Consider the following 15,286-nt stretch of genomic DNA (forward strand, 5'->3'; position numbering starts at 1 on the left):
ACCCCTCCCCCGTCCTCCCGCCTCTTCTTGACGGAAGTGTGAGCATTCCGCCCGCCCCCCCACCCTCTCTGGAGCCAGAGTGGAAAGCCTATACGCCCCCCGTCCCCCTGATAGACAGGTGGTCTGTGACACGCTGACCCCTGGTCGCAGGAGCGCGAGTCGTATTGAGCCCCGTTCCCTGGCAGGCGCGTGAGCTGCGCTTGGAGCCCCTCCACCCAAGCGTCTACAGGAGGGCACTGGGCACATACTGTGCCCCCCGCCTGAGCCAGTGCGAGAAGGTGTAGCCTCGAAGCACGCCCCCTTTCCTGACGGGAGCGTGGGGAGATCGGGGTGTCTCTGCGCTCGCCGTCTCTCTTTCTCTCCCGCAGAGGGGGTCGGCTCTGACAAGTTGCTCGCTTCAACGCCCGATGCCCGCCTCCCACTTCACCCTCCGGCGCTCGCTGACAGCCGCCTCGCCCCGTCAGCCTTATTTATTGCTGCCAGCCTGCCACCAGGATCCTCCTGGCAGCCAGGGGCGCCCGTCAGTGCCAGCGACCACCCGGCTAGCATCCTCCCCCCGCCGTTTCACATCCAATCCCTGCGATGGCACCCCTGGAGAAAGAACCTGTCAGCCTCCCCCCATCGCCAGCCCCCCCTCTTATCCATTGGAGTGATATGTAGGGAAGTTCGGAGGCGCTATACTGTCCGCGAACCCGTATAGCCGGCCTCTCGGATCCCTGTTTTTTTCATGAATCGGCAGCCTGGGGGACGGTGTTTTAAACCTTGGTGGAATACGCTTTCGCCCTTCGCTGCATGAGGAGGCAGCAACAGCAGCACGCGAGCCCCATTTGAGGGGAGACTTTGCATTCAGAGGACACCGGGCATCGTTTCCGAACCCCCCAATTTCGTGGGACCACCGCACAAACCCTCGCTGCTCCTGCTGGCTTCTCTTTCATTTCTGGGTGGTGGGTGGGTGCGGGCCCGGGAGGGCAGACGGCGGTCTTGGTCACGGCCCCTCTCTGGCTCCTTGATGCATATTCTCATGGCATCCTGGGTGGTCGCCGGGTAAAATGGGGGCAGGGATCGGTGGGGACTCGTTGGGTGCGTCTGAAAGCCGGTGAATGAGGATCGCCGCCAACCACTCGCGGCGCGTGCGTTCCCTCCACCTGTCGGACACATCATTGGAGCCGAGGGTGGGCCTCTTGCTTAGGTAGGGTGGACGCAGGGCCCGGGTGCCAGGCACCACTCCTCTCCCCGCCCCCGCGGGGGACGGCGGTCTGGGAAAGAGGGGAGCACTCTGGGAAGTTGCTACAGCTCACTCGCCCTCTCCCACTCCTCTTCCCCGCACTCGCGTGTGCCCGTGGTAGCAGGTGGTTGGTGGGTATTATATGGGCCCGGGGGCAGGGACGGGAGCTCGGTCTGATGGCCGGGTTTTAGTCGGGCAGATACCGTGCGGTAATTGCGCGGTATCTCTTGGCAACTGAGCGGTAGATTGCGGTAATTGTTAGCACGCTGTTCTGCACTTGATCGGCTAGTTGTGGCAGTTAGCTGTGCAAGACACACTGCTTGCTTGGTGGGCCGGGGTAATTGAATTGGCACGTGGTAATCAGAACACTCTTATACCACAGCGGCAGAAAGCGTGCTGGGCTGGACGTCTGCACGCACCTGTGAACACAACGATTAGCTAGTATGGAGAGGGGTAAGGGAAGACAGTGATCACTGAAGTCCACCAATGTTGCTTCAAGGCGCTAGACGGTTGGGGTGATTAGGCGCGGTGCCTTGCTAGCAGGCTGTAGTGGAGCCTTTGAGGGAGTGATTTTCTGATATTGGTGGTGTTTGGGTGGGCGGAGTGTAGTGCCCGGGCACTCGGTGACATTGTGGTGGCTAGCGCCTAGTGTTCTGGCAGTCGGCAGCGCTTGGCGCTGGTGGGATGCGCCTGTGCCGGGTGGGCGGCCGCCGGTGATCGGTGGTAGCAGCTGGACTATGGCTCGGCAGAGAGGCTGATACCCCCTAACGTCCCTCCCCGGGAGGGTGGGCAGCGCCCATGGCGGCGGCGATCGCCAGCGGGCTGATCCGGCAGAAGCGGCAGGCACGGGAGCAGCACCTGGACCGGCCCTCGGCCAGCAAGAGGCGCAGCAGCCCGAGCAAGAACCGCGGCCTGTGCAATGGGAACCTGGTGGACATCTTCTCCAAGGTGCGCATCTTCGGGCTCCGCAAGAGGAGGCTGCGGAGGCAAGGTCAGGCTCCCGCCCTATACCCCTGTGTGCCCTGTGGCCGTCCGTCCGTCTGTCTGTCTGTCTGTCTCTGTCGGACAGGAGCCCCTGGAGGAGGGCTGCCTGCCTGGGTCTCGTAGCCGCTGATGTGAGCGTGCAGCGCGATTTAGTGTCGCTTGGTGCTGCTGTAATGACCGCTCCATGCACTGCACACACGGCCATGCGTTTCCTTATTTTAGGGAAGGCAACGCGTGTGCACACCGACACAATATTCACACTAGAGCGCTTTACAGAGGATGCAGTGATGTTTATGCGGTGCTTATAATCCTTTCGTGTACATCTATCTATCCCCCTATCATTCTATCTAGCTATCCTTCTATCTATCATTCTATCTCTCGATCTATCCATCATTTTGTGTATCCTTCTATCTATCATTCTATCTGTCTATCTGTATTTCTGTCTATCTGTATGTCTGTACATCATTCCATCTTTGTTCTATCTATCATTCTAGCCCTCTATCCATCATTTTGTGTATCCTTCTATTTCATTCTATCTATCTCTCTATCATTCTATCTATCTATCTATCTATCTATCTATCTATCTATCTATCTGTCTGTCTGTCTGTCTGTCTGTCTGTCTATACATTATTCTATCTATCCTTCTATCGTTGTATCTATCCATCATTCTATCTGTCTATCTACCTATCTATCCATCATTCTATCTATCCTTCTATATATCATTCTATCTTTCTATCCATCATTTTTCTATCCTATCTATCATTTCATCTATCTATCTATCTATCTATCTATCTATCTATCTATCTATCTATCTATCCATCTAGCTGTCTGCCTGTCTATCTATGTATCTGTGCATTAATCATTATGACTGGTGGTCAACTGCACTACGTTAATGACTGCCCTACAATAGAGAGCCTTGTTTTGCAAGCTCCTCGGCCTAGTCAGCCCCTTTAATTTCTCATCTTTCAAAGAGTTGAGAATTTGAGGCTTTTCTTGTTTTTCAATTGTTCTCTTCTTCTGCTACTTTTTTGTAAAAATCTAAAGGATGAAAATACAAATAAAAAAATAATCATTATATGTATCCTTCTAGCTATCTACCATGTTCTATCTATCAACCCCTCTCTCTCTCTCTCTCTCTCTCTCTCTCTCTCTCTCTCTCTCTCTCTCTCTCTCTCTCTCTATCGATTGATCAGTCTGTCTGTCTGGCTCTCCCCCACACATCTTTCCGCACGTGTGCCTTTCTATACTTCGACTCTGGGCGGCACGCAACACGTCTCCCACGAGCCTATAGCCACACGTGCTGTTCTGGAGCACGTGTAGTTTAAGGCAGACAGGCATGTGTGTGACGCCCGGAGGTGCCACACGGTTAAACTGGCACAGCACAACTCCGAAATCAAGAAGCCAGGGTTCACAAGAAGTGCCTTTGGAAGGAGCAATGGCCACGTCTTATGTGCAGTACGCAGCGAGTGGTCGGCGGGTTATTAATGGGTTCTACGTTATTTCGCCGAATGACATCGTGGGACTTTTCATCACCACCCTTTCATTGCCAAACACTCCCTTTGTTTTATTTATGGGGGGGCTTTGCCCCCCCAAACCCTCCCTTACTTAAATAATCATACCCCAAACCGCACCAAACACCCCCCCCCCATAAAAAAGTTTTAAAAAAAAGGTTTTGGCGATGAAAGGGTTGGCGATGAAAAGTCCCACGATGTAAAATCATTCGACGAAATGCATGTATACCTATTAATGAGTCACAATGGCCTGTGTGTATACCCTTATAGGAGGGACCCGGGGGCATGCTTAGGGGAAAGGGGAGACCATATATGCACAGTCGAAGCTATGCTACATGCTACAATATCATGACTTTTTAATTTTTTTTTAGATTAACCGTTTCCTTAATTTCATGATTTAGTTTCCTTATTTTCCACGTCACTCCTGCACATCCTTCCTCCTTTCATCCCCCTCTTCTTGTGTTCCTGTCCGTCCTTCTCCCTTTCTCTTCTAATCCCTTACTTCTCCCTCCCTGTCCTACATATCATACTTTTTAATTCTTTCTCTTTTATTGTTCCTTATTTTGTGGGTTCTTTCTTCTCCTTGGATCCTTCTTATGCTTTCTTTTTCCTCCTTTCCCTGTGCCTTCCTTGTTTCTTCTCTTTCTCTTCTTCCTATTCCCCTTTCTTCTCCCTTTCTTTCTCCTGCCTTTAGCACTTCCTGTCCCTGACTTCTTTCTCCTCTACTTTCTTCACCCTTTACTCCTTTCACCTGGTTTTCTTTCACTGTTCTGTTCTTCTGTCCAGTCTTTTGTCTCGGTTCCTTCTGGTCTGTCTTCATACCGAGACCTGTTGCTTCTGCCTTTTCCTTCTCATTTTCCCTCCTTCATAGGCTTGTATCCCACTGCTTCATCCTCTGCTTCTTTGCATGTCTCTTCTTCTTTGCATGTCTCTTCTTCTTTGCATGTCTCTTCTTCTTTGCATGTCTCTTCATCCTCTTCTTCTTTGCATGTCTCTTCATCTTTGCATGTCTCTTCTTCTTTGCATGTCTCTTCTTCTTTGCATGTCTCTTCATCCTCTTCTTCTTTGCATGTCTCTTCATCCTCTTCTTCTTTGCATGTATCTTCATCCTCTCCTTTTTTGCATGTCTCTTCTTCTTTGCATGTCTCTTCGTCCTCTGCTTCTTTGCAGGTCTCTTCATCCTCTTCTTCTTTGCATGTCTCTTCATCCTTTTCTTCTTTGCATGTATCTTCATCCTCTCCTTTTTTGCATGTCTCTTCTTCTTTGCATGTCTCTTCGTCCTCTTCTTCTTTGCATGTCTCTTCATCCTCTTCTTTTTTGCATGTCTCTTCATCCTCCCCTTCTTCGCATGTCTCTTCTTCTTTGCATGTATCTTCATCCTCTCCTTCTTTGCATGTCTCTTCTTCTTTGCATGTCTCTTCGTCCTCTGCTTCTTTGCAGGTCTCTTCATCCTCTTCTTCTTTGCATGTCTCTTCATCCTTTTCTTCTTTGCATGTCTCTTCATCCTCTTATTCATTGCATGTCTCTTCATCCTCTCCTTCTTTGCATGTCTCTTCTTCTTTGCATGTCTCTTCGTCCTCTGCTTCTTTGCATGTCTCTTCTTCTTTGCATGTCTCTTCGTCCTCTGCTTCTTTGCAGGTCTCTTCATCCTCTTATTCATTGCATGTCTCTTCATCCTCTCCTTCTTCGCATGTCTCTTCTTCTTTGCATGTATCTTCATCCTCTCCTTCTTTGCAGGTCTCTTCATCCTCTCCTTCTTTGCAGGTCTCTTCATCCTCTTCTTCTTTGCATGTCTCTTCATCCTTTTCTTCTTTGCATGTCTCTTCATCCTCTTATTCATTGCATGTCTCTTCATCCTCTCCTTCTTCGCATGTCTCTTCTTCTTTGCATGTATCTTCATCCTCTCCTTCTTTGCATGTCTCTTCTTCTTTGCATGTCTCTTCGTCCTCTGCTTCTTTGCAGGTCTCTTCATCCTCTTCTTCTTTGCATGTCTCTTCATCCTTTTCTTCTTTGCATGTCTCTTCATCCTCTTATTCATTGCATGTCTCTTCATCCTCTCCTTCTTCGCATGTCTCTTCTTCTTTGCATGTATCTTCATCCTCTCCTTCTTTGCATGTCTCTTCTTCTTTGCATGTCTCTTCGTCCTCTGCTTCTTTGCAGGTCTCTTCATCCTCTTCTTCTTTGCATGTCTCTTCATCCTTTTCTTCTTTGCATGTCTCTTCATCCTCTTATTCATTGCATGTCTCTTCATCCTCTCCTTCTTCGCATGTCTCTTCTTCTTTGCATGTATCTTCATCCTCTCCTTCTTTGCATGTCTCTTCTTCTTTGCATGTCTCTTCGTCCTCTGCTTCTTTGCATGTCTCTTCTTCTTTGCACGTCTCTTCGTCCTCTGCTTCTTTGCATGTATATTCACGCCATTATCTCTTTTGCCCACGTTCCACTTCTGCACTTACCCATTCCTTGCCTTCTACCCGACCTTTCTCTTTTTTCGTTCCTCTTATATCCTTTGGCAACTCTGTGCTTTCCTTTTCTTTCTCATGTCCTCCTTCATTATTCTTTCCCTCATCCTCTCTTTCCTATTTCATTCCATGTTTTACTTTCCTTCTGTTTCCTTTATCTCTTCTAAATGAGCCATCTTCCATTTCCTTTATTTTTTCCATCTTCCCTCCCCTTTTTGTTTTCCCCCCTTTTTCCTTATTTCCTCTTCTTCAACTTGCCTTCTCTAATTCTTTCCTCCTCCTTTGCATTCTTCTCTCAAGTTTTTGTTTCCTTTATTTTCCATCTTCTCCTAATTTTTTTGCTTTTCCTTTTCCTCCCTTGCCCTCCTTCCACTGCCCTTTTCTTTCCTTTTCTTTTTGGCCCTTTGCTACGTCTTTAGTTATTACTTCCTCTTTGTTGTCTGTGCCTTCTCGTCGTCTTTCCGCTTCTTCCGTTCCCCTCGCCTTCACACATTTCCTTAGTTGCTACCCCTTTCCCATATACCTACCTACCTTCCTTCCTTCCTTCCTTCCTTCCTTCCTTCCTTCCTTCCTTCCTTCCTTCCTTCCTTCCTTCCTTCCTTCCTTCCTTCCTTCCTTCCTTCCTTCCTTCCTTCCTTCCTTCCTTCCTTCCTTCCTTCCTTCCTTCCTTCCTTCCTTCCTTCCTTCCTTCCTTCCTTCCTTCCTTCCTTCCTTCCTTCCTTCCTTCCTTCCTTCCTTCCTTCCTTCCTTCCTTCCTTCCTTCCTTCCTTCCTTCCTCTTGCTATCTCCCCCTTCCCACCCTCTGTCCCTTTTCTCCGTCTTCTTTTTTCCATCTCGTTTTAAGTCCTCTGTTCCCCTCCCCTCTTCGCCTGCATTCTTCCATGGCACCCATCCTCCCTCGGTCACACATCTCGCCCGCCACAAGCACAGTAAACATCCCCCCACCCCGCAGTGCCCGCCGCCCGCAGACACACCTCAGACAGCTTCCCTTTGTAAGCATGAGTGTAGGAGCAGGCGGCTTGCATCTGCTTAGCACGTTTACTGTTGATGGGCGAGGTGCTGAGAGGCGAGAGGCGCCGCCGACACTGGGGTGCGCCCGTGTGCATAGTAAACTACGCTCTCCGAGTGTAGGCATCACGCGGACTGAGGGCATGGATTCCAGTAGAGTATATACCAATACAACATATCATTACAAAAACACATGACTCCACGAGAGGGGGGTGGGGGGAGGGTCTAGGGGGCTTATGGCCACTCCGTTGCATACGTCTCAAAACATTCGGACAAAGGGCAGGTAGCCGACGTCCGCGGACTCTGCCGAACTCTCGACTTCTACTGGCGTTGTTCATGACTAGTGCTTATATGCCAGCGAGTCCCATTCCATTCGTAGGATAAAGGACCAGTCCTGGGTTTATCATTGCATTCAGGGACGTGTAGTCCTGGATATATAATGGGGAAATCCAGGGCCAAGTGTCAGAGTGGAAAGTACGAAAAACAGGACCGGACTACCATCCCTGAGTGGAATAGAGGATTCTGGCATGCATGCTGCTGATTTCCCGTAGCATTGAATACTGGCATCCCACCCTAGTCTAAGTTCAGCAAAGGTGGTTGCCTTTAACAGGGTTTGGCCAAGATCACATGCTCTGGTTAACCGGACACTCACGGGTTTTGAACTCAAGGACCAGGCAGTCAATCAGGCAATAAATTACTCGAGTTTGGGGCATATCACATATGAACAATGCTGTCATATATGTGCATCAGCTGCACAGTGGGCGTAGGTCACATACCTCTAGTCAAAGGGTCACTAATCGTATCCATGTTAGAAACACGGGACCTGATTCACAAAGCGTTTTTCAATGAGAACAGCGCTCTGTGACACAGGCCCAGCCCAGTTTGTCTTTAACGTCGACCCTACCTTGGCCCACATTAATAAGAGTCAATGCTAGGCCGTTGCAGGTCTGAATTGTGGGCGGGGCCCTGTCAGCAGGCCCTGTTTAATAATAATCATCAATGCCTTCTTATAATTGACCTTTTTAGAACGCGCCGAGACCAGCGGGATTCGGAGCTGTGTTGATATGCGTTGTCTTTCTTCCAAAAATGCGTTGCCCCTGACCTATGCTCCCGGCCCAATATATAGCATTATATAGCCCAATATATGGGTCATATAGCGCTATTTAGCTATATATAGCGTTGTATAGCCCAGCATATAGCGCTATACACCCATAGACCTCAGTGCGCTGAAATAATAGAAGACTCCCTGTGGCTTGGGGTCCTGTCCAGAGACCTGTGTGGGTCCTCTAAGCAAAGGCACGGAGTACAGAGGGGAAAAGGAGTCATAACCCAAATGAACGTTATTACAGGCGATTTGACTTAAACAAGTTACCCACCCAGGGGTGGGCTCGGACCCCCAACCTTTCAATTAACAGCCACATGTATTAAGCGTGCTACAGAGAGTGTCCAGGAAAATACTGCATAGAAAGGTCTGATGGAGCAAGCAGGGCGCACGTGACTTTGTTCCGAGCATGCGCGTATTCACTGCCAAATTCGCACACTTTATATCCAGGGAAATTACTGGAATATTGCCTCCCATCTCTTTCCCCTGAAGTGTTGTCATGGTAGCCAGGTGATAAACTATAGTCCTTCTTTTACTTTGTTGGCCTGTCACGTTATGACTTTATTTGTACAATCTGGCCATCCCATTTTTAAGCCACGTACATGCACTGTGGCTAATGCAGGGTCTTGGAGCAATATCAGGGACCCACCCAGGTGTGCAAATAGGCAAACATTTTGGGGGGAGGGGGTCTACCGCTTCAAATGTTGGGAGATGGGCTATCTTCAGAGATTGCATGGGAGGGGAGAATCTACTTGTATTCTTGACACATTCTAATGAGACTATTCTAGTGGAGCTTCAATGTTACAAGCAGTTAACACTCTCCATTTCTGAAACCACACACTTAAGAACTGCTATGAGAATCAGTTGTTTTCGGTTCCCCATACACTTCGAATCACCCTGACATACAAGTACTAACACCCCATCATGATTTCCATTGCCTAAAAATGAATGCATACGAACGCAGCTGCTAACAATGAAATGCTCTACATTAGTAATTGCTGAGCCTTTCTTAACTGTGGAGTTGCGTGTGCTGTGTAGTGTCTGTGTCCTGTCCTGTCCTGCAACACTTTGTAGTTCAGCAAGGTTAAGTCAACATAACCCAAACATTTTTTTGGGGCTTGGAGGGGTTGTCTGCCCAATGGCCTTTGCACAACTGGATCCAACTATTTGTTGAATTCTTTAATGTTGAGCAGCAGTCCCCAAAGCAGAAAGGTGACTGTGACTGAGATATATTTGGCCATCAACCTATACATGCCATTGCTGTGTACTCTGGGTAATGTAGGGCAGTGGGACACAGAATGCCCTTGCTGTGTGCTATGGGTAATGAGGGGCAGTGGGGCACAGAATGCCCTTGCTGTGTGCTATGGATGCTGAAGGACAGTGGGGCACAGAATGCCCTTGCTGTGTGCTATGGGTAATGAGGGGCAGTGGGGCACAGAATGCCCTTGCTGTGTGCTATGGATGCTGAAGGACAGTGGGGCACAGAATGCCCTTGCTGTGTGCTATGGATGCTGAAGGACAGTGGGACACAGAATGCCCTTGCTGTGTGCTATGGATGCTGAAGGACAGTGGGACAAAGAATGCCCTTGCTGTGTGCTATGGATGCTGAAGGACAGTGGGGCACAGAATGCCCTTGCTGTGTGCTATGGGCACCGAGGGGCAGTGGGGCACAGAATGCCCTTGCTGTGTGCTATGGGTACTGAGGGGCAGTGGGGCACAGAATGCCCTGGTGTATACTATGGGTAATGTAGGGCTTTTCAACACGGAATGCCCCTGGTTTGTGGTATTACAGAGCAGTGTTACACAGTACGCCCCTGGTGCGTGCCAAGTATTGTAGGGTAGTGTTATATAAATTGCAGTCCTAGTTTGGGGCACAGGTCTTGCAGTGCAGTGTATGTATGTCCCAAGCCCCCGGTGTGTAGCATGGCTACTGGAGCTTGGTGGGACATGTTATGTTATGTATCTTTTATACTCTGCACATCAAGAGTCTAGTGGTCTTAAAGCAGTAAGTCGCAGCCACATAGAGGCGAATTGTGAGCCCGCCCAGGGTGGCATGCAGACTGTGCCCTGTGGGGTGCAAAAGAAAGGGGCCAGGGAGCGCGGGGCCAGGGAGCGCGGGAAAAGGGAGCGCGGGAGCAGTCTCCAGGCTAGGGTTATTGGCTGCCACTTTTTATCAGCATCGACTATGTCCACGTTCTGCCCTCGCTTCGACCATCCATGAGAAGGCCTCTGTGCTGGCACTGTCTATGCGAGCAGGCGTGGTGACCACCCACGAGATGGCCTCTGTGCTGGCACTGTCTATGCGAGCAGGCGCGGTGACCACCCACGAGATGGCCTCTGTGCTGGCACTGTCTATGCGAGCATGCGCGGTGACCACCCACGAGATGGCCTCTGTGCTGGCACTGTCTGTGCGAGCAGGCGTGGTGACCATCCATGAGAAGGCCTCTCTGCTGCCACTGTCTATGCGAGCATGCGCGGTGACCACCCACGAGATGGCCTCTGTGCTGGCACTGTCTGTGCGAGCAGGCGTGGTGACCATCCATGAGAAGGCCTCTCTGCTGCCACTGTCTATGCGAGCAGGCGCGGTGACCATCCATGAGAAGGCCTCTCTGCTGCCACTGTCTATGCGAGCATGCGCGGTGACCACCCACGAGATGGCCTTTGTGCTGGCACTGTCTGTGCGAGCAGGCGTGGTGACCATCCATGAGAAGGCCTCTCTGCTGCCACTGTCTATGCGAGCAGGCGCGGTGACCACCCACGAGATGGCCTCTGTGCTGGCACTGTCTATGCGAGCAGGCGCGGTGCTGTGCAGATTGCATCGCTGTGGTTGGAACGGGGGCTCCCGGAGAGTTCTTTGAGAGGTGTGCACCGAGAGCGCGAGTCTTTGCTATTCAGTAGTTCCTTGCCCCATAACGTGTAAACACAGATGCGCCTATCGGGATGCATAAGAACTTCTCAGAACCGTTCTCTATGTTGCCACTTTGTTCTGCAATTGATACTGCCACACCCGATGGAGGCTTCCATGCACACACACATTGCAGAACCCACCATCAACGTGTTGAGCTGTTGCTGCTGGTTTCCTTCGTGGCATCTGGCAGTCCAACCACCACGCATGCATGTCTGCCTCTATAGGAGAATCCCCTGCACAGCTACTCCTAATCCTCTCTCTCTCTCTCTCTCGCTCTCTTTCCCTCTCACGTCCACCCTCTCTCCCTGTCTCTTCCTCTCCATCTCTCTCCCCCTCTTCCTGTCTCCTCGTTCTCTCTCTCCCCCTCTCGCCCTATCTGCATCTTCCCCTCTCTCCCCCCTCTCTCTCTCTACCTCTCTCTTTCCCCCTCTCTCTCGCTCTCTTTCTTTCTCTCTCCCTTGCTCTCTCTCTCCCCTTTCTCTCTCTGCCTCTTACCCAGCGACCCCTAAAACGCTCTCTTTCTCTCTGTCTCTCTCTCTCCCCCGCTCTCTCTCTCTCCCTATCTCTCGTTCTCTCTCACCCCCTCTCTCTCTCTCTTCTTTCTTTCTTTCTTTCTTTCTTTCTTTCTTTCTTTCTTTCTTTCTTTCTTTCTTTCTTTCTTTCTTTCTTTCTTTCTTTCTTTCTTTCTTTCTCCCTGTTCCTCGCTCTCTCGCCCTCTCTCTCTCTTCCCCACCCTCTCTCTGTCTCTCTCTCCCCCCTCACTGTCTCTCTCTCTCCCCCTCTCTCCTTTTCTTCCTCTCACTCTCCCCATCTCTCGCCCCCCTCTTCCTCTCTCTCTTTCCCTCTCTCTCTTCCCCTTCCTCTCTCCTATTCTCTCTCTTTCTGTCTGTCTCTCTCCTCTCTTTTGACCGACAGACATAAATCTCGCTAGAGAGGTATCAAATGAGAGACAGACAGAGAGAGGGAGAAAGAAATAGAGAAGGGGAGAAGCGGAGGGAGAGAGGGAGAGCGGGAGAGGGAGTGGAAGAAGAGGGAAGAAGAGAAAAGAAGACATGCCAGCAGTTTTCTATCTCACCGCCTGCCTGCCTGTGTGCCCGTTCGCCTGCCAGTCTGCCCATTTCACTGCACTCTGGCCTGTCTGTCTGCGTCTAAGTCTACATGCATTCCTATGGCTGTGAATGCATGCCTGTATGCCTTCCCACTTGTCTATCTGCTTCTCTGCCTGCTTCCTTCTCTGTCGGGCAACCTATTTACTCACGTGCCTGCCTGTGTGTATTCACTTCTGCTTTCCAGCATGTCTGTTGCCTGGCTGTCTCTTTGCCTGTCTTGTCTCTTTTTCTGCATTCCTTCATGACTGCCGCCGTGTTTATCTCTTTCTAATCCTGTCTGAGTGCCTTCTTTCTTGTCTGCCTGCCCGCCTGGTTGTCTGTCTGTCCATAGGTTTGTCTGACTGGATGTCTTTTTTCCCAATCGCAAGCCTTTTTCATCGTCCCTCTCTTTAATTGTCGACGATTCGCTGATGTTTTGTACACAGGCTTGGACTGACATATAGGATCAATAGGCTCATGTCCATACCAAAAACACAAAATGCTGGTGTGGGATAGTTTTTTTGGGTCAAAGTGACCCACTTTTTAGGCCAATGTGAAATGTAGGCCATTTAGTTGAGTTACTTCACTATGCGGCTAGTAGTTTTGACCAGTGTTGCTGAATAAATAGTGTGTAAAATGCACAATTTTCATCAGATTTATTATTTTAAAAAAAACTTCCCCCTTGGGTACTATTCAAACAGTGTCACAAAAGGAATGAATTGCCATTTACAACGTTGGACCACTTTTTTAATGCTGCCCGAGACAATTTTATGGCCCAGACCGACCATGTTTGTACACACATTGATTTGAGGCACCTTTCAAATTGTAGAAAGCGAGACGCATCTTCCAAAGAGCCCTCTCCGAGGAGACGCGCCAATTTGTGAAAGTCGGCCTTGCGCATCTGCCCTAAGTATCCTTTGGAATTAGTGTGTTTCGTCAGGTTCACATGAAGGCAGTGGTTGAAGTGTACGAAAAAATGTGTCGGAACTATGCTCCCTGCGGCCCTGCCCCAACGCCCCGCAAACCCCATCGCCACGCCCCCTCCCACGCTCAAATCAAACCCCCAAACCAATGCGCCTGCTGTTTAAGGGAACGTTCAGTGCACTGAAGCGCAAGTTTCAACTTATTGCTAAACTTTTATTTAAAAACGAAACCATTCCGGAGCACTTTAAAAAAAAAATTGAATTATAGGAATGGTAAAATGTTTTTTAAAAAAGTAGAAGAGGGCCGCTAGCAACTTTTCCCGTCAAGTTCGACCTCAGCATTAAGGCCACGCCTCTTCCCTGCTGAGGCTCGTGGGCAGACCCTCTTAAGGAGCATGCCCAGGCCCGTACTGATGAGGCGCTAAGTTCTAGAACAGACAGGAACCCTGCTCAGTAACTCCATTTATTTACTACTTGACACTTTTGACAGTAAGAATCCACCATCAACGAAGTGGAACTGTCAATCAATATATCTTCTGCCCATCAATCACCCGGACCTACCCAGAAACACAGGTCAAGCGGGCAGAATCTGTTTCTAGCCAACACTATCACAAAAAATGCTGAAGGCCCTTCCCCCACGAGAGGGAGAAACTCCTTTCAGGAAGTCAGCAGCATCCCACCGAACATTTAAGACAGTTGTGCACGACATCCGGCCCGCGGGCCAGATGCAGCATTTCAAACTTTATTTACAGTCCTCCAAGATACCCGAGCTTAATGATGAACTGCTGCAAGCCAGTTTTTGTCTTTGCACCCCAATACCTATTTAAAAAGATGATTTAAGTCCCATAACACAAAAAATAACCAAAGTGACGATGCAGTGTATCACTGAGGTAATACTTAGAAAATAGAGCAATACATACAAATTGCACTTCAAAATGCATGTTTTAAGTGGTTTTTTTAATCACTTTTGCACACCGACACCCCTGGCACCCATTCACCCCCCATAGACTGTCTGGCCCAGTTTATGAGACTTGTGTATTACATTCAGCCCTTGAGGGACATCAGTTGTGCACCCCTCATCTAAGAGTATTGTCATCACCCATAGCAGCCATTAACGATTGCCAACTTAGACGAGGCCGAAAGGCCACCAACATGGCAGAAGTGGCACTGAATTTTTCTAAAGCATACCCCTATCTACTCATTCAAAAGCAGCACTATAATCTAGAAATGCCATGGAGAGGGGCATTGACTGACTAGGAAGAGCCCTTTGAGGCAAGACGGGAGGCACTAGGCAACTGTAGAGAGTTGAAATAAAAATCCAATTTAGTAGCTAGAGAGAAAATGAGCCCAATCAGCCCAAGCCATCAGTTCACCCAATATAACTTTCGCAAACATCTTACATGAGGCACCCCACAAGCGAAATGAGCCTGCGATTACCAGTCTCCCCTTTGTTGCCCTTTTAATGCATTGGTATCATTTTCCCTTCTTGCCATGTGGGTGGAACTTTCCCATTAGTAGATATAAGGGCAACAGTTTTGTAAAGTGCAAGCACCCATTTGAATTCAGAAATCCATAAAAAGATATTGCAAAGTCCGCCCAGCCCCTGAGCAGGCGAGCATTTAAGAAAGACGTCTTCATTTTTGCCACAGTGATCTTGTGATACCATGCACCTGTTCAACCCTGAGTAATGAGAGCAAATACACACCTTGCTGGAGAGCAAGCATTGACTGAGGCTGTTCGGCCGGCATGCCAACGACACATTAAGTTCCAAGGACGAGTATGCTCGTCCTTTTTGCATAGACTTGCATAATAGCCTGGCAATTAAGGGGTTAAATGGGGCTCCGGCTCCTTAGCTGCCCTTTATGCATCTATGCCACCACATGCCCCTCCCATATGTCCAACCGGCCAGTAATAAGAGGCTGGAGCAGAGGCGAGTGATTTCTGATTGCAATGTGGGCCAGCTCACAGACGGTCTGGTGCATGGGTGAATGGGCGAGGTGAAGGCAGGTTCCTATGTGTTAGCTGCCAGACATGAGGCACAGCGATCTGATCCAATCTGAGGTTGTAGTCGTGTCATC

The 15,286-nt window shown here is 49.5% G+C and overlaps 1 protein-coding gene across 3 annotated transcripts in view; it reads left to right on the forward strand.

Moving 5' to 3' along the window:
• FGF14 (fibroblast growth factor 14) overlaps window positions 1-15,286 on the forward strand; it is a 1,600,952-nt gene that overhangs the window by 980,627 nt on the left and 605,039 nt on the right. The window contains exon 1 of one of the 3 annotated variants that reach the window (XM_069636998.1): window positions 116-2,216. The exons of the other annotated variants lie outside the window; for them this stretch is intronic. Coding sequence (XP_069493099.1) covers window positions 2,024-2,216 — 193 coding nt within the window. The 5' untranslated portion in view covers window positions 116-2,023. Of the gene's footprint in view, window positions 1-115; window positions 2,217-15,286 lie in introns of those variants that run through there. 3 annotated transcript variants of the gene reach the window in all.

The sequence above is a fragment of the Ambystoma mexicanum genome, chromosome 7p (genome assembly GCF_040938575.1).
Source record: "Ambystoma mexicanum isolate Mex_15411 chromosome 7p, UKY_AmexF1_1, whole genome shotgun sequence".
Classification (NCBI taxonomy): Eukaryota; Metazoa; Chordata; class Amphibia; order Caudata; family Ambystomatidae; genus Ambystoma; species Ambystoma mexicanum.